Genomic DNA, 24,452 nt, shown 5'->3' with positions numbered 1-24,452 from the left:
TGCCGCTCGCGCCCGGGCCCAGCCACGCGTGCGTCACTCGCGGCGCCGGAAGTTGGGGTGCGCTGGCTCCAGAGCCGCACGCTCGACCGCTAGTTCTCTGCGCAGAGGGACGGGGTCGCAATGGTGTCTGACGGTGAGGGCCGCGCAGGGAGGGACCCGACCCCGGGGCTGGGCGGAGTGGGCCTGGCCCGGACCTGCCAAGCAGAGTGCGTCTTTGGGCCGGATGGAACCCCTTTGGGTTTTAGTGGAGGAGCTTTGTGTCCCTCCATTCATTCAGGAGCTACTTTTGGATCGCTTGTGCGCCAGGCAGTATTTTCTGCGCTGGGCAATACGGTAGAGAACGTGGCGGACGGGGATGCTTGAGGAGGTCACTGTGAGCAAGAGGGGTATTCGGCAAGTAAATAAAATCCCAAAGGGTAACAAGAGTTGTGAGACATTGTAAGAGGAAATATAAAAGGACTTTGTGGGGACTATGATCAAGGAGGAGCTACTTCATTGGGAGTCCAGAAAAAAGCGACATAGTGGAACTCGAATGACTGTGAAACTCTGCGGGAAGTATATTTCAAATGCAAAGGCCCTGTGGTTGGTCGAATTACCAGTTTACACTGAGAAGAGGGAAACAGGGAGCTTGGTAGAGGAAGGTGGAGAGACTTTCATCTATACATTAAACTACCAATTATAGGGCCTTAATGTCTTGAAGAAATAGAAGTGAAATGAATGAGCTTGAGAATGAGCTGGATTTTGGTCATGCAAATCATGAAGAGTCTTGTGGGCTTTATTTTACGAAGCCGTTTCAGGGTTTTAAGCAAAGACTTTTGATTTCCAATTTTAAAAGATCACTTGGCTGCTGTGTGGAAGGTGAACTGTGAGGGGCAACACTAGACTTTGGGAGGTCCACTGAGAGGTGAGGACAATGGATCATACTCCCTTTATCCGTTTTCACTGGCCTCACAACCCTGTGAAGGACACAGGCCTGGCATTTCTGGTTTGCAAGTAAGGTAGAGAAACAGAAGGAAATTTACAGGACATTGCAGTGTGTAGAGCCATACTTCTGACAGACCACATTTTTTTTTCCTCTTTCTCAAAATTTTAGGCAGTAGCAAGGACTGAAAAGCCTGAGGATTTTATGTTGGGGCCTGAGGGCGAATTAAGACAAAGGCTTACAGGCTGTGGGGTATGGAGGGGCCTGCAGCAGGCACAGTTAGCTTCAGGGCTTGGTGCTTCATTATGTGATTTACAGGGATTATCTCAACCTGGGATAGCAAAAGAAAAAAAAAAAATCATTATTCCTTAAGGTGTCTAGTCCAGCAGGCAGTATTGGGAAGAGAAATCAGAAACACAGTTGGTGTCAAATGTCACTAGAAGAGAGTTAGTTAGTGGTGTTGGTGGTAGGCAGAGGTAAGACAGTGGGCCATGAAGTGTCAGTCTTTTTTTTTTTTAAATAATGTTTTTTTAAAGAATATTTATTTTTTAGTTGTAGTTGGACACAATACCTTTATTTTATTTATTTATTTTTATGTGGTGCTGAGGATCGAACCCAGTGCCTTACACGTGCCAGGCGAGTGCTCTACCGCTGAGCCCCAGCCCCTGAAGTGTCAGTCTTTTTTTTTTTTTTTAATATTTATTTTTTAGTTTTCGGCGGACACAGCATCTTTATATGTGGTGCTGAGGATCAAACCCGGGCCGCACACACGCCAGGCGAGCGCGCTACCGCTTGAGCCACATCCCCAGCCCTGAAGTGTTAGTCTTTAGAGTCAACAAATTGGTTTTTCCACTTGCTAAGAGTCCGTGTGACTTAGAACAAGTTACATTCATTTGCAAAATAGGGATACTATATACCATATTTATCAAAACTAAGATAATATGCATTACAAAATGTGCAGTATCACTTAGGGAAAAAAATGCTGCCAATCTTAATTGTAGGGTACTATCTAGGTTTTTAAAAGGAGGGGGTACATATTATAACTGATGAAAGACAGCAGTACTATGTCCCTTGCTGGGTTGCAGTCAGGATGGAATGGGGTTGTGGGATCATAGATGCCAGTGCCTAGTGTGGAGCAGTCTGGAACCTCCCAGCCCCCAAGATGGGAGGGCCATCACCTCTGGAAGAAAGAGGTTACACTGGTTTGGGACTTTTTTTGGGGGGGGGGTACCAGGAATTGAATTCAGGGGCACTTGACTACTGAGCCACATCCCCCGTCCTGTTTTTTGTATTTTATTTAGAGACAGAGTCTCACTGAGTTGTGTAGTGCCTTGCTTTTTGCTGAGGCTGACTTTGAACTGTGATCCTCCTGTCTCAGCCTCCGAGCTGCTGGGATTACAGGCATGTGCCACCACGCCTGGCTGGTTTGAGACTTTGAAAAGAAACTAGGATTTTGGATATGCAGAAACAAAAATGGGAGAGGATTATCCTGATATAGGAGAGGGAATCACAGGAAGGAGGGTGTAGAGGTAGGAAGGGCGTCACTGCTCTGCATATCACAGGAGCACCCTCGGCTTCTCATTCCAGTGCACTCAGGTGTTCACCTGTCTGCCACCTCAGTTAAAAGTCTAGCTCTGTGGACATGGACCCAAGACCCCAACAGCCAGTACTGGTGCTTACTATAAATATTGAGTGAGTACTACGTTACGGTAGCCTGTTTAGTTATGTCTTGTCTTTCACAATTGGAAAGCGGCATGATTCCTTTTCATAGTAAATTGATCTTCCCCTTTTGGTTTTTACTTTTTAAAAATTGGTTCCATGTTCAGTTGGCTTGTTGCGAGGTGACTGGATGATCGCTGAGCCAAGTTGACTCTGGGCTTCCCCTTCACCTCTGTGCCTGTGGTTCTCTCACTGGTGATTGTACTACTGGTTATTCAAGATTTTCTGTCCCTAACCAGGCATTTAAAGTGTGAATAACTTTGGGTTCATTGAGTAGATAGTTACTGATCACTTGTTGTGTGCTAGGAGCTGAGGATAAGTTGTGAACAGACAGAAATTCCTGCCTTTGCTGAAAGCCAGATGGTGTTCTACAATGAAGATGGCAGCATTTTTTTTTTTTTTTCTTAGCGGTACCTTAAATAAGGGCACATTTTGCCAGGCATGCTGGGGCATGATGTAATCCCAGCAATTTGGGAAGCTAAGGCAGAAGGATGGCAAGTTCAAGGCCAGCCTCAGCAATTTAAGTGAAGTCCTAAGCAACTTAGATCCTGTCTCAAAGAGTTAAAAGGACTGGGGATGTAGCTCAGGGGTAAAGTGCCCTGGGTTTGATCCCCAGCCCAAAAGGGGTGTGTCTGTGTGCATATTTCATAATCCATATTGCCTTAGGTTTGATGAAATATGGCTCATGGTATTCTAGAGCATGCAGCAGAATAGGGAGCAGGCAAGGGCCGTCTGAGCTTAAACCTTTAAAGCAAGTGGCTTTCTGTTAATCGTATGATTATAAGAGGATAAACATGGAGCTGGGGTTGTAGCTCAGTGGCAGAGCACTTGACTAGCATGTGTGAGGCACTGGGTTCAATCCTCAGTACCACATAAATAAATAAAATAAAGGTATGTTGTCCATCTATAACTACAAAAAAAATTTCTTAAAAACAAGAAACATTTAGAGCCATGTAGTGGATTTATTGTACACATTGGGAATGTCAGCTTTGATTCATTTTTATGCAGCAAATGTTTTTAAATTTCATTTCTTGTTAATGTTTTCAGAAGATGAATTGAATCTTCTGGTTATCATAGTTGATGCCAACCCAATTTGGTGGGGGAAGCAAGCATTAAAGGAATCTCAGGTAAGATGGCTGGAAGAGGTCTTTGGATGTTTCTGTTTTAACTTGTATATGTTTATATTACTTTAAAAAAACCTGGGTTGGGGCTGGGGATGTGGCTCAAGTGGTAGCGCGCTCGCCTGTCATGCGTGCGGCCCAGGTTCGATCCTCAGCACCACATACAAACAAAGATGTTGTGTCTGCCAATAACTAACTAAATAAATAAATATTAAAAAAAAAAAAAAAAAAAAAAAAAAAAAACCTGGGTTGGGGCTGGGGTTGTGGCTCAGAGGTAGAAGGCTTGCCTAGTATGTGTGAGGCCCTGGGTTTGATCCTCAGAACCACATGAAAATAAATAAATAAAATAAAGGTATTGTGTCCAACTGCAACTTAAAAAAAAAAAACTGGCTTTATTGAGGTATAATTTACATAAATTATAACATACACTTCTGTGACTTTTTAGTAAGTTAGTGAAGTTGTGTAACGAGCACCACAATCCCATTTTAGAACATTTCTTTTGTCACCTGAAGTTCTCTCAGGTCTGTTTACAGTCAATTTTTGCCTCCATCCCAAGCTGCAATGCAGGTGGTTTGTGTTTTGAGATCTCTTTATAAATTCTAGATACAAGTTTTTTGTCAGATTTGCCTTCTGTGTCTATATTGCCTTTTCTGAACATTTAATAAATTGACTTATATAGTAAGTAGTCTTTTAAAAAATTATCATAGTCTGGGCTGGAGAGAAAGCACAGTTGGCAGAGTGCTTGCCTCTCATGCACAAGGTCCTGGGTTCAATGTCTAGCACCACCAAAAAAAAAAAAAAAGTTATCATAGGCTGACGGGAAACTTTAAACATGGTGGAGAGTGATCCCATGGCCCATTCCTGATTCCCCCAGTGGTGACATATTACACAACTGTGGCACAATATCAAAACCAGGGCACTCTCAGACCTTACTTAGAAGGCTGGTTCTTGTGCACTCGTTATGGGTGTTGGTGTGTTTGTGTATTGTTGTGCAGTTTTATCCTATGAATGGGTTTATATATCTTTAAAGTCATTCTGTAATCTGAGTTATTGGAGAGTGAGCCTGTTGTCCCCATGTCTCCTGTTTGTTCCACAGTTCACTTTATCCAGATGCATTGACGCCGTGATGGTGCTGGGAAACTCCCATTTATTCATGAATCGTTCCAACAAGCTTGCTGTGATAGCAAGTCACATTCAAGAAAGGTATACATGACTCTTAGGACCACTTTGTGTTCACTGCTTGACATTTTTGAGGTTTTTGTGCCAGTTGGGATGTGCTGTTTCTAGTCTACATTATAAAATAAAATTTTCTGGTTGTGGTGAACAGTAGTACATGTGCATTTCAATATGTAAGAACACTGATAAAAAGTTGACTTGCACAGTGACACATTTCATTTACACAAATCAACTATATTGTCTAAGAAGAATAACGAACAACCAGGCTGGCAACTCCCAGCTCCTTCCTTATTGCTCCTCCCCAAAGGGCAGATTCCACTGCATGTGTGGTCATGCTCCTTTAAGCCAGGGCAGCTCTGCCTGCCTCTCCTGGTGTGACCATGAGCAGCAGCGACCTTGGCTCTGGCCGGGTGCTGTGACACATACTTGTAATCCCGGAAAATCCAGAAACTGAGGCAGAAGAATCGCATATTTGAGACCAACCTCAGCAACGTAGTGAGGCCCTAAGCAACTTATTGAGACCCCGTCTCAAAATTAAAAAAAGACCCGGGATATGGCTCAGTGGTTAAGTACCCTTGGGTTTAATCCCTGTACAAAAACAGAAAAAACGGGTTGTTAGACTCACTACCAGATGGTGCATGTGAGTGTAGATATGTGTAGATTTTTCTATGTATTTTTCATGAGTGCTGCTGACCATGTTTACTTGGCACATTATGTACTGACTGTATGATCAGGTCCCCGTTATAAGCTCCAGCTCTTCTCTATCTTAACTGTCACATCACGATGGAAGTGACTCTTATTTACCAACATATTTTGTAGAGGTCCTTGGATACTTTTCTAATTACCTTAATTGTTAAGAGTTATACTTCCTTTGGTGGAACAAGAGTCCAGGGCACCAAGTACAGACTTCGGTTCCCATCCTTGCTGTGTATTTTTCTCAGAATTGGATAAGAAATATGATGTTGTTTTTGTTAAGATACTAGTAAATGGTGTAACTGGCAGCATTTTTAGTTTTCAAAAATGAAATCAAATGTGTCCTCTGCATGATTATTCTAAGAGTTATAAGCACCGGAGAATCTTTTTCAGGAACCCAAATCTTTATTACTAAACCTTTATTACTGGGGTAGATAGTGTAGAGCTCAAATAATAACTTAGCAGTGAGTTAGAATTTGATGTGACATCTTCTAATTGTCATCTGGGTCTGTGGCCCAGTACCCTCATGTCATTTTTCTGTTGTGGTGCTGGGGCCTAGCCCACGGCCTCAGCATGCTGGGTAAGTGCTCTGCCACTGAGTACGCGCTCAGCCTTTATCTCCTCACATTTTTCCAGAAGCAGTGGAACCATTAAAGTATTCCGTGGTGACAAGTGAAATATTTACCAATGTGCCTGTTTTATGTATTTTTTAAAAAATGAAATTATTACAGTAAATAGAATCTTGTGAGTCCAGAATTGATATGATTTTGTTTTTTCTGAATTTCATTCTAATCATGAGTGAAAGGAGGGCAGTGAGTCTTGCCGTAACTAGAGTTCTTTTCACTGCTATTTCAGTCGGTTTCTGTATCCTGGGAAGAATGGCCGACTTGGAGACTTCTTTGGAGACTCTAGCAACTTTCCTTCTGAATTGAATCCTTCGGGCAGTAAAGATGGAAAATATGAGCTCTTAACAGCAGCAAATGAAGTTATTGTTGAAGAAATTAAGGATCTGATCACCAAAAGTAACAGCTTTTTATTTTCATGGCTATTATTTTGGTAATGGACTTGATTTGGGAGGTTCTTCAGGCCTTCACAGCAAAGATTTGAGGCTCCTGTGCAGTCTGCTTGCACACTCTCCCTCTTCCTTTTCTTTCTGGGAATCTCTCATCCAGTCTGCACAGTATTTGGCTCTATAGCCTCGACACCACTGACCAGCTGCTGCTGCTTCTCGCAACTCTGAGCAGCCTGTTTCAGGGGATGTTCTGTTGATCTGGTTTTCCTCTTTTATGGACCATTCTTTCCTAGTCTCTGTTTCTAGCTTTTCCTTCATCTTGTTCCCGCACATATCTGCTTGTGTGTGTGCATGTGTTTTGCATCAAACTTCTTGGTCTCCATTTCAGTGCCCCCCCCCCCCATCTCCTTCACATTGCCCAGATTCCATTATCCTTGCCCTCAAGGACACCACCGTTGTCACCTCCTGTTGGTCCCCCAATTCACCTGTGTCTCCAGATGCAAAGTTTCATTGTTGACCCCTCCCTTCTCCTCACACCCATCTCAGCAGCCTCACAGGCCTTTACAGGTTGCCTGTTGTCTGCAGTTGTGACTTTGTCAGACCTTAGTGTGTGTCAGAGCCACATGGACAGAAAAGGGGGCTTCAGACACAGAAGTTTCTGCCCAGGGCTGGAAGGACAAGGGGTGACCACCGATGGCTCTGGGAAGCTGTGTGGAGATTGGATTGTGGCGATGGCTGCACAGCTGTAAACTTTCTAGGAATAATTGAGTAGGACTGAGTTTTGTGGTCTATAAAACATACCTCAATAAAGATATTAAGAATCATTTAGAGGAGCTGGGCTCAGTGGTGCACGCATGTAATCCCGATGGCTTGGGAGGCTGAGCCAGGAAGTTCATGGGATCAAAGATAGCCTCAGTAATTTAGGGAGGCCCTAAGCAACTTGGTGAGACCCTATCTTAAAATAAAAAATAAAAAGGGCTGGAGATGTGGCTCAGTGGTTAAATGCCCCTGAGTTCAATACCCAGTAGTCTCCCCGCAAAAAAAAAAAAAAAAAAAAAAAAAAAATCAGTTGAAGGCTTATTAAAGCAGAGTACAGGGGGAGAACCCAAGAATTTGAATTTCTGAGTTCCCAGGCAGTGTTCCTATAGCGGGTTCCAGAATCTTGCTTTGAGAATCACTGGCCTCCAGGATAGGGTCAACTTTTTTGTTTAATCTTTACCACCTTTCCTGGGTCCTGGGCCTGGAGGCATAGCTAGAGAGAAGAGTGCTTGCCTAGCATGCTTGAGGCTCTGGGTTTGATCTCCAGCATCTCCTGGACCAGCTACAGTCCCCTTTACACAGTGTAATTCTGGACTCCTCACCCTCTTGAGTTGCAGGATTTGGATTTTGATTTCTTAAAAGAGTGACCTTTTTCAGCCATACGTGGTGGCACACACCTGTAATCCCAGGGATTTGGGAGGCTAAGGCTAGAGGATCAAAGTTTTAAGGCCAGCCACAGCACCTTAGTGAGACTCTGTCTCAAAATAAAAAATAGAAGGGTTTGGAGATATAAATCACTCTTGGGTTCATTCCTATTACCACAAAACAAACAGAAAACTCTCTGTTTTTACCCATAGCATCAAACAAATAGTAGACTGCCTCTGTTTCTCATAAGGAGAGGAAAGGGGTTCTCTGCTCTCTACTGACTAGCCTCAGTGGATAGTGGAAGAAGTGGGAAAAGGTGGCAGGGAGCCTCAGCCCAGTCCCTGTCCAGGCTGTCTATAGTTATACATGACATTTTAAATTTTTAATTTTATTTATGATACTGAAGCTGGAACCCAGGACCTCATGTATGCTAGGCAAGTGCTCACCACTGATCCACATCCCTATCCCCATATGTGACATTTCGTGCAATGTAGATGGTTATTTATTTATTTGCTTTTTGGTACCAGGGATTGAACCCAAGAACACTTAACCACTGAGCCACATCCCAAGCCCTTTTAAATTTTATTTAATTTAGAGACAGGTCTCACCAAGTTGCTGAGTCTGGCTTTGAACTCATGATCCTCCTGTCTCAATCTCATGAGCAGCTGGGATTACAGGTATGTGCCATTGTGCTGGCTTAGATGGTTAATCTTGAACCTTTCAAGATAACAAAAGGATCAAAAATTCACCCTTTTTTTTTTTTTCTCCTTCAGTGCTGGGGATCAAACCCAGGGCATATTTGCTAGACAAGTACTCTTCCATTGAGCCACACCCCAGCCTTCATAATTAAATTTTTTAAAAAGATGTTTATTTATTTTTTTAGTTGTAGTTGCACACGATAACTTTGTTTATATGTGGTACTGAGGATCGAACCCAGGGCCCCGCACAGCTAGGCGAGCGCTCAATCACTAGAGCCCCAGCCACAGCCCCATAATTAAACATTTTTTGAAAGCTTTTCATTACAGTAAAATCTAGATGAAATTTACTATTTACTGATTTTTAGAATTTTTAATTTAAAATTTACATAGCAAAAAATGTACCATTTTAACAGTTTTTAAGTGTATAGCTCATTATGTTAAGTGTCCCGCAGCTGAGCAGTCTTCGCACCGCCCATCTCTAGAACTTTCTTACCATCCCAGACTGGAGCCCCACCCTTATTTCAGCCTGAACCAAGCACCTGGATATTTTAAGTTGAGAAAAGGTTTCAAAGTTGTTTTTTTTTTTAAGTATAACTGGGAACAAGTTGCTATTTTTAAACCCAACCTGAAAATATCATCATTTTCTTTTACTCACGAACACTTCAGTTTGAAAATGGCTTTAGTTGAAGAAAGTACTTAAATATTACCTCTTTAATGCTTTTTATTATTTGTAGGTGACATTAAGGGTCAACATACGGAAACTCTGCTGGCGGGATCCCTGGCCAAAGCCCTCTGCTGTATCCTGGTGTTTGACTTGCTTGGAAACAGTCTTCTGTGATGAGTGTGTTTAACCTCCCGGCATTTCTTAGACCTTGGGTGTCTCTAAAGCCTGAGGGTTCTGAAGTGGTCAGTATGATAATTTAAGGTATATAGTTTATCTTGGCTTTGAGATCACCTATAAAACTTTAAAATGAGGGAAGAATGAACTCCAGTTCCTCCCGAATGTCCTTATGCCTGCAACAAACGATTCTTCAGATGCTTTCTTGTTTCTAATTTTGATAAGGTGGCATTTTAAAAAATTTTCGGTCTTGAGTTGGAAACAGTGTTTAACTTTAGAAGCTGTTTACTGACCTGTCAGCTTAGTGAGCTGCCCCTTCCCACAGGCTAGTGCACTTAGCGGAAGGCACAGCACTGTCTGTATTATGCAATCGTATTGTTATTATTTTGCAGTACTAGGGATTGAACTCAGAACCTCATTTATGCTAGGAAAGTGCTGTGCCCCTGAGCTGTGCCCCAGTCCTTTTGCTTTTATTTTTTAGGACAGTACCAGATGATTCCTGTGTTCTAGACTTTGACCCAGGTTGCCTGATCATCTTTGTATGGTTTTAAAATCTATCTCATTTGATTGGTTTATTGATTTGTATGTTGTTGCAGTATTCAGATCTAGGATGCATTGGATAATAATAGAACAGTCAGGCTGGGCTGTGACTCTGGCAGAACACTTGTGTCCAACTAAAACCCCCAATTTTTTTTATTAAATTAGGACAATCAGATGTAATTTTTTTTTTTTTTTGGTAGCAGGGATTGAACCAGGGGCACCTAAACACTGAGTCCACATTCCCAGCCTTTTAAAAATATTTTATTTTGAGACAGGATGTTACTAAGTTGCTGAGGCTGGCTTTGAACTTGCAAAACTCCTGCCTCAGCCTCTTGAGCCACTGGGATTATAGGTGTGTGCCACCGCCGGCAGATGTTAGTAGTTTTAATCATTTGAAACAAAGACCATACAGAGCCCAGTTGATTACAAAGGTAGTAATCAAAAAGCCTGATCACTCTTGTGTGTCTTATCACCATTTCTTTTTTTTCATCTAGCTGGTCACTGAGTTTATTTAACTAAAATTTAAGGTTATTTTTTTGTTTATTATAAGTATTTATGAAATAAAATTTTTGTTTTCCTTAATATTAAGAAAATAAGACATTCACAGAATAAACAAGGAAGTTAAAGGTAAGAGCACTTTTTTATGGAACTGTAATACTGTTTATTTTACCACTGTCTATAAGTTTTCCAACTTAGTTGGAAAACCGTATGTTTCATATGCTTAATAAGTTGTATTGTTATTCATTTAACAGCAGTCATAACCATACATGTTTGATAAGCTACATTGTTATTCAATTAAATTGTAATGTTTTTATCTCTTTATAGATAATCAGGAGATGAAATCAAGGATATTGGTAAGATTTTAAAAGTTAATAATATGGGGCTTGGGATGTGGCTCAAGCGCTCCACTGGCATGCGTGCGGCCCTGGTTCGATCCTTAGCACCACATACAAACAAAGATGTTGTGTCCGCCAAAAAACTAAAAAATAAATATTAAAAAAAAAAAAGTTAATAATATGTTTATATATGACTACCTAAATTGGAAAATAGTAGGAATAAGACCCATTTAAAATAAAAGAAAAAAGCAGAATTAATTTAAACAGGCATTATGTAAATTGACAATTAAAAAAACACTAAAATTCTGAAATAAAAAAATTAAATGGAGTATAACTAAGAACATTTTTTAAAAAATTAAATAAATGGAGAGCCATATTTAATTGTTAGATGTGAAGTTTTCTAAAATCACACTGAATATTCAATGCAATCTGTTAGAAAATCAATGAATTTTTTTTTTTTTTTCCTAGCAGGCTGGGGAGATTTTTTAAAAAATTCAGCTATGTAATAAGTGAAGAATAAGTGAAAGGAAATAGGTTCTTTCTAAAAGGGAATAATAAATAGGATGTGGAGGGCTGGGGTTGTGTCTCAGTGGTAGAGCACTTGCCTGGCATGGGTGAGACTCTGGGTTGCATCGTCAGCACCACATATAAATAAACAAATAAAGGTCCACTGACAACTAAAAAATAAATAAATATTAAAAAATAAATAAATAGGGCGTGCCCTGTAAGTCATTAAAAGTACGTTGTGAGGCCACAGTGACAGTGTGGCATTGGCACAGTAGCAGCAAATAATTTGGGAAAGCCTGGAGTCCAGAAATGAATCACATTCCTACCAAAGGATGGCTTGGGACAAAGGACACTTAAACTAGAAAAAATTGATTATTCAATAAAAAGTGCTGGGCCTGCCCATTGGATGTTTGGGGCAAAACAAAGAAGATTCCTGTCTCACTACTGATACCTAAATCTGTCCTACCAAAGATCAGACCTTGTAGTATTAAATTTTGAGTCACAAAAATGCTAAGAGAAAATATCCTTTGATAATCTTGAGAGGCAAGTACTTTATTAAGCATGGAACTTAGGGAGGGCTTTACTCCTCATAAAAAGAAATAAGTAAATAAAACCCTCAAAACAAAGACAAACAAAAAAGTATTTTTCAGTATAATTACATTATAGAGAATTGATGTTGTATTTCTAAAACAACAAAAAAAGAACTCTTATTAAAAGCTAATCTTTAAAAGTCAAACTTTTAAACTTTCACTCTAGAAAAACAGGTAGAAAAAAAAATGAGGGCTGGGGTTGTGGCTCAGTGGTAGAGTGCTTGCCTGGCTCGTGTGAGGCCCTGGGTTTGATCCTCAGCACCACATAAAAATAAATAAATAAAGTTATTGTGTCCAACTACAACTAAAAAGTAAATATTAAAAAAAAAAAAAGAAGAGCCTGCAAAAGAAGAATGCAAGTGGCCAGTTCTAGCATTTGAAAATGTTCAGCCTGAGCTGGGTGCAGGGTACATGCCTGTGGTAATCCCAGTGACTCCGAGGCTGAGGTAAGAGGATCACAAATTCAGGACCAACCTCAGCAAATTAGCTAGGGCCTAAGGACTTACTGAGACTCTGTCCCAAAAAAAAAAGATAGGTAGGGATGTGATTCAGTAGCTAAGTGACCTTGGGTTCAATTCCCAGTACAAAAAAGGAAAAAGAAAATGTTCAGCTTGACTGGTAAGCAGAATCATTGCAGGTAATGGAATTTTCATTGTTGCTTAGCACAAATGAGAAAAACCATGGCAGTTCCTGGGGTTGCTGGCAGTGTTACGGATTGGTTGTGTTTTCTCTCTCTCTCTCTCTCTCTCTCTCTCTCTCTCTAATACTGGGGATTGAACCGGGGGCTTATCCACTGAGTTCATCCTTAGCCTCAAATTTACGGGCCTCATGCCCCAGCCTCCTGAGTAGCTAGGATTACAGATGTGTGCAGCTGTTTTTTTGCTAGATTGGTTGTTTTCATGCTCTTCTGATGAAAGGATACATTGATAAGATTTTTGGTTTATGATCTATATCAAGATTAAGTGTGTGCCTGGATATGGTGCACACCTGTAATCCTAGCACTTGGGAGGCTGAGGCAGGAGGATCGAAAGTTCAAGGCCAGCCGTGAGCCAACAATGAAGGGAGACCCTGTTTCAAAAAGCAAAAGGCTGCTGGGGCTGGGGCTGGGGCTGGAGCTCAGCGGTAGCACGCGTATCTGTCATGTGTGAGGCACTGGGTTCTATTCTCAGCACTGTGTGTAAATAAATAAACGTCTATTACAACTAAAAAAAAGTATATTAAAAGGAAAAGGCTGGGCATGATGACATATACCTGTAATCCCAGTGATTCAGGAGGCTGAGTGAAGAGAATCGAAAGTTCAAAGCCAGCCTCAGCAACTTAATGAGGCCCCAAGCAACTTAGTGAGACCCTGTCTCTAAATAAAAAAAAGTCTGGAAATGTGGCTCAATCTGGGTTCAATCCCTGGTACCAAAATCAAAACAAAAAGGCTGGGATGTAGCCCAGTGGTAGAGTGTCCACCTGGCATGTGTGAGACGCTGGGTTCAGTCCCCAGTACTGAAGGGGAAAAAAATCAGTGCATACACTAGCAGTCTTCTGGAGGCAATCAGGGAGCAAAGGGTACGTGAGGGTGTCATCTGAACATCATAAGAGAGAATTGGAAACTGCTTAAATGTCCTCTGCAGATAATTGGTTAAATACTAGAAATCTGAGAAGTCAGCAAGAAGTACCGTATATACTCATGCACTGCATGGTGGTGTTTTGTCAGTGTGGACTGCATATACGAGGTATAGACCCTGTCGCCATATGGTAGATGGTACCATCTAGATGTGTGAAAAGTTCACTCTACAATGTTCAAACAGCAGAATTACCCAGTGACTCATTCCTAGGAACTTATCCCCGTCATTAAGTGACACACAGCTGTTTTATTTCATTGATGTAAGAAGATCTCTTCCCTCCATGTATCATGGCATGACAATCAGGTGTAGGAGACCAGTGGAGCCCCTCTGTGCACTGTGTTGGTCTGCAGGGGTGCTCTCTGGGAGCATGCTCAAACTGTCACAAGGGTCGTCTCGGGGAAGGGTTAGGGGCAAGTTCTGCTGCCATCTTTTCCTTTAGTATTTAAAAATGGAAATAGGAAAACAAATCGGGAAAACAGTATTGGTTGTGACTTTTAAGTGGGAGTCCAGGGACACTCAGAGATATTAACGGGGCCTTGGTTTTTAGGTTATTAAGGCTGCAGAAGACAGCGCACTGCAGTACATGAACTTCATGAATGTCATCTTCGCAGCACAGAAACAGGTGAGTTGAGAGCCTTCCTCTTCGAGGACATTTGTTTCACATTGAAGGACTCTGTCATTTGAATGACCTTCTTGGGGCGTTCTGTGTGAAGAGTCTTATTAATGGATCAGGAATCCAGGATCTTTGCTGGAAACCAGTCACGTCTGTTTTATGTCCTAGAACCCCTGAGAATGAGTTGGGTCCCCAGAATACTGTGCCCTCCTGTGGTTTTTCATGCAGTGTCATCGTTTTCAGGGAACCTTTAGTCCATCCTTGGCCCCCAGCCAACAATCCGTAGTTTGACAGTTTCTTTCCTTTCCTTTTTTTTGTTTTTGTTTTTACTTTTTATTTTGCGGTCATAGAGATTCAGCACAGGTACTCTACCACTAAGCTACGTCCCTAGCCCTTTTTAAACATTTTTAAATTTTGAGACAGGGTTTTGCTATGTTGCCCAGGCTGGCCTGGGACTTCCGATCCTCCTGCCTCAGCCTCCCAAGTAGCTGTCTTACAGTCCTGAGTGCTGTGCCGACTGGGATTTGGCAGTTTTCTGCATAAACCTTGCCTATGTTTTTCTCTCTTTAGTGAGGCATTCAAAGATTCAATATTTTGAGTTTAAAAACAGTAAAGATGTTCAGATGAATATAACTAATATATTTTTCTTTGACAGGTTTAAAAAAGATAGGCCAGGGCTGGGGTTGTGGCTCAGCAGTAGAGCGCTTGCCTAGCACATGCGGGGCACTGGGTTTGATCCTCAGCATTATATAAAAATAAAATAAAGGTATTGTGTCCAACTACAACTAAAGCAATATATGTGTATATATATATATATATATATATTTTTTTTTTTTTAAAAAGATAGGCCAGTTGCAGTGGTACATACCTATAATCCCAGCAACTTGGGAGGCTGAGGATCACAAGTTCAAGACCAGCCTGAGCAACTTATCGAGATCCTGTTTCAACATAAAAAAATTAAAAAGAGGCTGGAGATGTAGCTCAGTGGTAAAGTGCCCCTGGGTTTGATCACCAGTACCAAAAAAAAGAAAAAGTGATACGTATAAGACAGTCATTATTGGTATTGTTTCTGTAATATTTTCAAAATGTCCCTTTCAGAATATTCTGATCGATGCCTGCGTTTTAGACTCCGATTCAGGACTTCTCCAACAGGTATGTTTTAAAACAATTCTTGATGTTGATAGTTACAAAGAGTAACTTTGAGTAGTGTTAAAATGATAATACTGTGGCTATGTTAAATTAAATGCTACTAAAAGAATGACTTTCAAACTTATTTTGTACTGGGGATTGAACCCAGGGATGCTTAACCACTGAGCCACATCATTAGCCCTTTTCATTTTTTGTTTTGGGACAGGTTCTCGCTAAGTTACTGAGGGCGTCACTAAGTTGTTGAGGCTGGCTTGGAACTTGCTGTCCTCCTATCTCAGCCTCCCAAGCCTCTGGAATTACAGGCGTGTTTTTATTTTTACTTGATACATAGTATATGTGCATATTTATGGAGTTCATACAATGTAACATTTTTATATAGGTATATAATGAGGGTACTTGGCATACCTTCATTTGTTATTTAAGCCACTTATGTATATATAATCTTGCACACATGATTTTATTTCAATATTTAAATACCAGAAAGATTGATTGCATTTTTTATTTGCACATTTCAGTCTACATGGTGTGGGCTTGCTTCTGCCATGACTGAAAACGAGCTCTGGCCCCATCTGTTGCCTTTGTGTCCCTGCTCCAGGCCTAGCTGCTCCTCTGGGCTCCAGGCTTACATATTCATTCGTGTTCATAGAATATCCTCTTGGACATCCGGATGTCACTTAAACTTAGGTCCCCATGGGAGAGCTTTTTTTACACAGCCTTTTCTTGCCCCAGTGGCAGCCCATCTCAGCAAGAGGCAATGTCACTGAGCGGTCAAGCCCCAGCCAGCTCTTGCTTGTCTCCTCTGCCTCTCCTTTTATATCTCCTGGCAAATCCTTTAGATTCTTTTTAAATACATCCCGAGTCCCTCCCTTCAGTAGGTGACTACAATAGCTTTGAGGCTTACCCTCTCCTGCCAAAGTTGGTTCTCACCATGGCAGTAAGAGTGGCGCTTTCACTGGGCACGGTGGCCCACACCTGTAATCCCAGCAGCTCAGGAGGCCGAGGCAGGAGGATCACAAGTTCAAAGCCAGCCTCAGCAACTTAGCAAGGCACTAAGCAACTCAGTGAGACCCTGTCTCTAATTAAATACAAAACAGGGCTGGGGATGTGGTCCAGTGGTCGAGTGCCCCTGCGTTCAGCTCCTGTACCCAGTACCCAGGAAAAAAAAGAATGGAGCTTTCAAAATGTAAATAAGATGATGTAACTTGCTTCCTAAAAACCCTACCCTGGTGTCAAATCACACAGGATTCTACCTCGGTCCTCTTCCAGGGTCCAGGTCCTGCCTGCTGAGAGCCTGCAGACCTGAGCCCCACCCCCCAGCCTCCTGGCTGTTGCCCGAAAACCCAGCAGCGCCAGACTCGCTGCACCACACGGTCCCTGTTCCTCGGTGCTCGAGTGGCCTGCTCTCTGCCTGTACTTGATCCCTGCCTCTGTCGCCTCCCAGGAAGCCTTCTGTAACTACCCTATTTCATTTTTCTTCATAGAAACGATCATAAAGCTGTAAAGTTATTCTTGTATTTACTAACTCAATTCGTTCTCTTTTGGGGGGCTGGGTACTGGGGCACTCTACCCCTGAGCTACAGCCCCAACTGATCCCCCTTTTAAAATTTTTATTTTGAGACAAAATCTCAATAAGTTGCTGAGGCTGGCCTTGAGCTTGTGATCTTCCTGCCTCATCCTCCTGAGTTGCTGGGGTTACAGGCATGCCATCCTGCCTGGTCTCATTTACTCCTAATCTTTTTTTTTTAAATATATATATATATATATATATATATATTTTTTTTTTTTTTTTTTTTTTTTTGGTAGGTGGACACAATACCTTTATTTTATTTTTATGTGGTGCAGAGGATTGAACCCAGTGCCTCATGCATGCTAGGCAAGCGCTCCACTGCTTAGTCCCAGCCCCAGCCCTATTCCTGATCTTTTGAAAGCACTAAGGCACCAGTTCCTGAGGATGACACTGTTTGTCTTGTTTACTGCCATAGTCCCTGAGCCAGGGACGTGGCATGTGGTAGTGCTTGAAAACAGTTGTTAGATGAGTCAATGAACTTCATGCACCAGCTGGACCTTTTGTAGGCCTGGAGAGTCACTGGTGGGAATTTCGTCCCCCTGGAAAGGCCCAGAGGTGCTAGATTGGCATAGCCCTTTGTGTGTCTTGCAGGCTTGTGACATCACAGGAGGACTGTACCTGAAAGTGCCTCAGATGCCGTCCCTCGTGCAGTATCTACTGGTAAGGAGATTGCAGCAGCGCCTGCCACGTGGGTCACCTAGATGGTTGGGAGCAGGGACAGTGACTCAAGGGGAGGAGTAAGCAGGTGGCTTCGGGTTTCCGAGCTTGGAAGGCTGGTGTCTGGTGGTCCTCAGACCCTGTAACGTCTGTGCAGTGTCTCATGTGGCCATTTATAAAACAGTGCCTGTGGCTGGAGCTGTTCATTGTGGGCTGAGTGAATAAAAATGCATTTCTCAGTAGACTTTTAAGGAAAGGCTTGTCTTAGCATCCTCCTTAATGTTGGCTGGCTGGTACCTGTTATGTATTCTGACTCCTGGTTATTTTTTCCAAGTATTCTAAGTAAAAGTTTCTTTTATCTTTCTTTCTTTCTTTTTTAAACAGTGGGTTTTTCTTCCTGATCAAGATCAGAGATCTCAGTTAATCCTCCCACCCCCAGTTCATGTTGACTACAGGGCTGCCTGCTTCTGTCATCGGAATCTCATTGAAATCGGCTATGTCTGCTCAGTGTGTTTGTCAAGTAAGTTCATGGGCCTCGTTTCTTTCTTTCTTTCTTTTTTTATATGTTGGAAGGGTAGAAAAGATCCCAACTATGTAGTTTTTAAACCATTCTGTTTTTATTTTTTTTATTTACAGTATTCTGCAATTTCAGCCCTATCTGTACCACGTGTGAGTAAGTATCTTTGAGGTTGTGTGTGTGGCTCAAGTTTAGAGCTTTGAGAGCATTTAAAGTCTTCTCTCTCTGTCATTTCAGGACAGCCTTTAAGATTTCTCTTCCTCCTGTACTGAAGGCCAAGAAAAAGAAATTGAAAGTGTCCACATGATAAGAAAACATTTTCTACCAGGTGCGGTGGGTGGCATGCCCCTGTAATCCCAGGGACTGTGGTGGCCAAGGCAGGAGGATTGCAAATTTGAGGACAGCCTGGTCAACTTAATGAGATCCTGACTCAAAATGAAAAATAATCAAAGGGCTAGGAAGGTATTTCAGTGGTAGAGTCCCTGTGTTCAATCCCCAGTACAGGCAGAAAAATTTGCAACTTTTAAGGCTATTAGTAGAAATTGTGTGGCAGAATTTTTGCCGTGATGCTCTGAGATAAATACAGATATGAATAGGGTAGGTATTTATATAGTGAGTTTTTTACAAGAAATATTCCCTACATGTCATCCTCAGCTTGTGCTTCTGGGACTGGCGTGTGAGGGGTCATCCTGTGTAGTACAGCCTCAGGTCTTCTGTGTTTTGTCTAGAAAGGGGGAAGAAAGCAGAGATCTCTGACTTTCTTTTTATGGGATGTTCACTTATCAAAGTCAGGCTTTTAAACTTACAGATTCTCACTTTGAAATGCATGGCATGTGAAATTTAACACAGCTTTGGAAAAAGTAGCTATTTATGGAGTCATCAATTAAGATAAAGCATCTTTCATAGCTGCCTCCCACGGTGGTCAAATGTAAACAAATCCTTATTGTCAATTGAGATTTGGCTTCAGATATTATCACATTTATTCTTTTTTTTAATATTTATATTTTTTAGTATAGATGGATACCTTTATTTAATAAAATTAATTTTATGTGGTGCTGAGGATCGAACCCAGGGCCTTTCACGTGCTAGGCGAGCGCTCTACTGCTAAGTCCCAGCCCCAGCCCTATGTTTATTCTTTCATCTGTTATCAGTACGTTTGGACAGAGTTATCCAATAATAAGTTTGTCACTGAGTAACTACAGAATCTGATTTCAGGTGAACGAGGAAAGCAGGTGTACTAGATGTGGAAAATTTTTCTTCATGAGCCGACGTGTGAAGAACTTACTTGTGGAAGCAGATGTCTATGATCTGAGGGGGATTTGTCAGGGAAAATGGATTCTGTTACTTGTCTGCAGATAAAAATCTGTCATTGTTAATGAGAAGAAAGGTTAATATTGTAGAGCTGTTCTCTAGAGGCTGTGAACTAAATAATGAAAACTTCCATAAGTTCAAAACAAACATGATTTGTAATTTTAGCAATGACTTTATTTTTCTATGTAATGGTTTTCCTTGAAATATTGCTTTAACTATTTCTATTCAGTGATTTTCCTTGAAATCATTCAGGGTCCCTTCGTGTCCAGCACAGCGTAGGCAAGTGTAAGGAATGGCGATAGGATTCGTTTTTTCAAAGCATATCAACAAAAACCCACTTGTGTACAAAACTTTGTATATAAATAAGATTTAAATTTTCTCTTTGACTATCTCAGAAATTGAGTCTTATTTAAATAATTTGCTTAGATAATTTCAGATTGTGTTCTGGATTTGTATTCATTAACAAATACACAATGATTTAGAGGATCGCTTTGCAAGTATTTATTAATCCTTGCATTTGAGAAGTGGTTTGTTTTTTAAAAACATTACTATTTCAGGGCAAGGGCTGTAGCTCAGTGGTAGAACACTTGCCTAGCATGTATGAAACACTGTGTTCCATCCTTAGCACCACTTAAAAATAATAAACAAAGGCATTCTATCCCCCTACAATTACAAAAAAATAAATTAATAATAATAATAAAAATAAATAAAGACATGCTGTCCATCTGCAACCTCAAAAAAAAATTACTATGGGACTCACTATTTTAAGTATAGGAGGTAAAGCATTTAGATCTAAAAGATGAATAGTTTCAGCTGGGCACAGTAGTGCACACCTATAATCCAGCAGCTTGGGAGGCTATCATAGAAGAATCACGAGTTCAAAGCCAGCTTCTGCAACTTAGTGGCCCTAACCAACTCAGTGAGACTCTGTCGCTAAATAAAATACAAAATAAGGCTGGGGATGCGGCTCAGTGGTCGAGTACCCCTGAGTTCAATCCCTGGTACTAAGGGGGAAAAAATTATAAAAGACAAAGTTTCAAACAAACTAGCAAGGTTTTCTCACTATTTTTTTGTTTTTGAACTGTTTTATATACTTGCTTAGTTCTGGTTTTTGTGTGTTCATGATACATTTTGTGTAAATTTGTACAAAATAACTTAAATGTTCATACTTGGTTGAATTATTTCCTCTTAATCATATTTATCTCATGTTCCTTCAACATTTCCTCAAACATGTACTTTATAAATGGATTTCATTAAATGTCAGACAAATGTTTATTCAACTGAAAAAATATAATTTCAAATCTTGCCAAAATTATACATGAATATATTGTTACAAGTACCATACAATAAAAAGTTGGTGTGAAGGGTTTAATGTACAACTCCTAAGAAAGTATTAGAAGAGAGATTTGATGTTTGTATTTTACATTGGGAGCAAGGTCAGCAAAATTTCACTTGCTTGATATTTTCTTTGGCTTAAGAAGGCTGGTTGGAAGTCTCATGTATGTTTTGATAACAGAAAAGTGGGTCAGTTTATGGTACTATAATATTTAAATGCCATGCAGTTACTGTTTTGCAGAGTAAACGGTAGAATGAATGTGACTCTTCAACCCGCTGTTTTGAAGGCATCCTTTTAGGCTTTATCTATAGTCTGTTGCTTTAAAAAATAATAACAACAATTGTTATTGTTACATCATTATATTATAACTATTATATATTATTACATGATGATGATGATGATGATTTGTGGTATTGAGGATTGAACCCAGGGGTGCTTAACTGCTGAGCCACATCCCAGCCCTTTTTATTATTATTATTTTTTTTATTTTGAGACAGGGCCTCACTGAGTTCCTGAGGGCCTCACTAAGTTTCCCCAAGCTGGCCTCAAACTTGAGATCTTCCTGCCTCAGCCTCCCAAAGCCTGGGATTTCAGAAATGCACCACCGTGCCTGGCTTTTTTTATTTTAATTTAGTTTATTTACTTCAAATTATCCAAAGGGTTTTACTAGAGTGCTAGTAATTCTGAGAGAGTGCAGGGAATATTTTTAGCACCAAAACACTTTGGTGTAACAAATATGGTGTAAAAATCAGGCAGTGCATGGAAAACTGAATTGAAATTTGGGGCCTACATTTTATATTAAGAGAAATGAGAATTTTAAGATGATTCTCTGGTACCAATTTTTAATAATGCCATTGCACTCAGAAATACCAGTTGCTTTTCCTCTTATAACTTCCTTTGACTACTACCCTAGAATTTCATGGTTCATTTCAGTACTGTCTAAATAGCCCAGTGTGACTAAAATCAGGACGTGAGGCATACTTTTATTACTTTTTTTTCTAATTACAATAGAAAATGATTAAATACTTTCTGAAAAAAATCACGACATTCACAAGTAGAAGGAAAAATAGAAAATCCACTTTCATCATGAATAATTGCAATGAATAATTGCCAAAATTTATGGAATCCTTATTTCATGTGTGGCCTTGAGCTAAAAGCACTTTCCAACACATCTCTTGTGAATCTCAACCAGAAAAGGTGGTGTCATCCTGTGTTCAGATGAGGAGCTGCACTAGCAGCCTAGTGGGTTCCTCTTGCTAAGGTTTAGTTGAAATATATTCCTATAACAAACTATTTAAAGATGTTTAATTCAGCCGGATGCAGTGACACACCTGTAATCCCAGATACTCAGGAGGCTGAGGCAGGAGGATCACAAGTTTGGGCTCAGCCCCAGCAACTTAGCAAGGCCCTAAGCAACTTAGTGAGACCCTGGGATTTTTTTTAAAAATAAAGCATTAAAAAAATTGTACAATTCAGTGATTTTTAATATATTCACAGATTTGTTCAACCATTGCCACTCTCTTATTCCAGAACATTTCTATCACCCCAAGAAGAAATCCTGATTCTAGTTCCTGGCAGCCACTAATGTACTTCCTGTCTCTGTGGATTTCCTGTTCTGGACACTCCCATATGGATGGAGTCCTGCACTGCGAGGCTTTTCGAATCTGGCTTTCACTTGTATGCTCTCAGGGTTCATCCACACTGGGGCATGGGTCAGTACTTTGGGTTTGCTTTTAGTGTCCCTGGGTGGGTCTCCTTTGGAGCCAAGTTGCTCGAGCACCTCCCATACAGCCTTAGTCAGGATGCCTGAGCAAAGCCCCTGCTCTGATATGAACACTTACCAGGTCCAAGAGCAACCTGCTAGGCTAGGGTCAGTTTCCCAAGAGTCAAACATTGATAGCCTTGAGAAGCTAAGTGACTGGTTCATAAACCTAAAGCCATCAGCCTTTTTATTTTTGTATATATTCTTTTCTTCCTTCTCCCCTACCCTCCTTTTTTTGAGACAGGGTCTCACTACGTTGTCCATGCTGAACTTCAACTCCTGGGCTCAAGTGATCCTTACTGAGGGGCCTGCCCTTCCAGCATCGATTGTGGGGAGCTTGAAGGTGCAGAAAAACCCCTTTGGAGATGGTTTCAGAGAATAGGGTCTGCTTTATTGCACAGCAAAAATAGCTTTTATAGTGGGTATGTGCCAATTATCATATAACAGTCATAATAGGCCAGAGGTGATACACAACATATCATGTTACAGGAGTCCAGACACCAAGAGTCTAGAAACCGCCACGTAGGCTGACCTTGTGCCAACAGGGGAATAACTTCCTGTCAAAGGAGCAAGGAAATGGCGCATGGTGTTCTGACAGCACTCTGTTCCAAAACTTCCTGTGTTCTATGTTAGGGCTTCCCTGCTGCACAGTGAGCAGGGTAAGCATTCTTCCATGCAGGTCCAGAGTCAGGCCCTGCAACAGATCCTCCTGCCTCAGCCTCCCAAGCAGCCGGGATACAGGCATGTGCCACGACAGCCGGTTTTCGGTGTATTCTTTTTTTTTATTTGCAGTTGGACACAGCACCTTTATTTTATCTATTTATTTATATGTGGTGCTGAGGATCGAACCCAGCACCTCACACGTGCTAGGCAAGTGCTTTACCACTGAGCCCCAGCCCCAGCCCTCTGTGTTCTTTATAGTGAACATATCACATGGAGAGGAGGACAGGACAGAGCACGGTTGCTTAAAGGAATGTCTTCTTTCAGGTGGATGCTTTACCACCCGGACTTTAGGGTGTGGCCATGCCTACTTAATTTGTAGATTCGTTTCCCAAAGACAGATGATGAAAAAAAGCAAATGTTTGTCTTTGACAGCTTTCTTCTTAGTAATTTTCCCCTGGGCTTTCTTCCAAGATACTGAGAGATGTAAACACCAAGAGATGTAAACACTTTGCAGTTTCCCAGAGAGGAACCAAGATACAGGGGAAATTTTCATGCCAATGCTACAACGCTTCTGTACTTGCTCCACTCCTGGGCCACACCTTATTTACATGTGTTTTTTTATTGGATTTCCTTCGGGAGTGCTGAGAATTGTGTGGTGGGAAAAAAACTTCCAAGAACTGGGAGAAAGTCCAGGAGTGGTGGCCAGTGACTCAGGAGGATTGCAAGTTCAAAGGCAGCTTCAAGAACATAGCAAGAGACCCTGTTTCAAAAACCACAGGGCTGGGGATGTGGCTTCAAGTGCCCTGAGGTTCCATACTCAGTACCAATACAAAACAGGGAGAACAATGATAACAATTCTCTGCAATTACAGTACTGCAGCCTTATTCCCTTTTAGGTCCACTTCCCCCAAATCCCCATAAAATTGAGTTTATTAAGGTGCAAACCTCCCCTCTTTGTTTAGAAGCCAGGGCCTGTAGGCTCACTCTTGCAGTGGAGTTGCATTAACTGCAGGGCGAAGGGAAACTCCCAAGTTTTCAACTGGACATGAACACGACCAACTTCATTCTAACTGGAAACCAACCAGCAAACAAATGGGAAGGCATTTGTATTGACACCAAGTGTGCAGTCCTTTCTCCAGCACCCCTGTGTGTCTCTGTCACCAATGCAATGTCCTACAGCACAATTCAGTTCTGACACAAACTGCC

The 24,452-nt window shown here is 41.3% G+C and overlaps 1 protein-coding gene across 3 annotated transcripts; it reads left to right on the top strand.

Moving 5' to 3' along the window:
• The first annotated feature begins 16 nt into the window (after nt 1–16).
• Nucleotides 17–22,774, top strand: Gtf2h3 (general transcription factor IIH subunit 3). 3 transcript variants are annotated; one of them, XM_046446029.2, is made up of 14 exons: nt 17–133; nt 3,689–3,768; nt 4,859–4,965; nt 6,487–6,653; nt 9,480–9,542; nt 10,721–10,750; nt 10,949–10,977; nt 14,220–14,294; nt 15,384–15,437; nt 17,593–17,661; nt 18,043–18,178; nt 18,295–18,331; nt 18,413–18,503; nt 22,353–22,774. In XM_046446029.2, exons 1-13 carry the CDS (start codon nt 121–123, stop codon nt 18,480–18,482), a joined length of 930 nt encoding a protein of 309 aa, XP_046301985.1. In that variant the 5' UTR covers nt 17–120; the 3' UTR covers nt 18,483–18,503; nt 22,353–22,774. The 3 variants fall into 3 exon arrangements, with proteins under 3 accessions (XP_046301985.1, XP_046301984.1, XP_058435772.1); XM_046446028.2 differs by lacking the exon at nt 22,353–22,774 and adding an exon at nt 19,391–20,879 and having other exon boundaries at nt 18–133; XM_058579789.1 differs by lacking the exons at nt 17–133; nt 22,353–22,774 and adding exons at nt 227–904; nt 19,391–20,879.
• Nucleotides 22,775–24,452: the final 1,678 nt, after the last annotated feature.

Source organism: Marmota monax, unplaced genomic scaffold (genome assembly GCF_021218885.2).
Source record: "Marmota monax isolate L192 unplaced genomic scaffold, Marmota_monax_Labrador192_F-V1.1 WCK01_AAM20220418_F8-fsc00092, whole genome shotgun sequence".
In the NCBI taxonomy this organism is placed as follows: Eukaryota; Metazoa; Chordata; class Mammalia; order Rodentia; family Sciuridae; genus Marmota; species Marmota monax.
This window is presented reverse-complemented; position numbering and strand designations above follow the sequence as displayed.

Coding starts and splice junctions, on each gene's coding strand:
- Gtf2h3 (XM_046446029.2), top strand. Junction 14,295..15,383: donor TCTTCGCAGCACAGAAACAG/GTGAGTTGAGAG, acceptor TGTCCCTTTCAG/AATATTCTGATCGATGCCTG. Junction 15,438..17,592: donor ATTCAGGACTTCTCCAACAG/GTATGTTTTAAA, acceptor TGTGTCTTGCAG/GCTTGTGACATCACAGGAGG.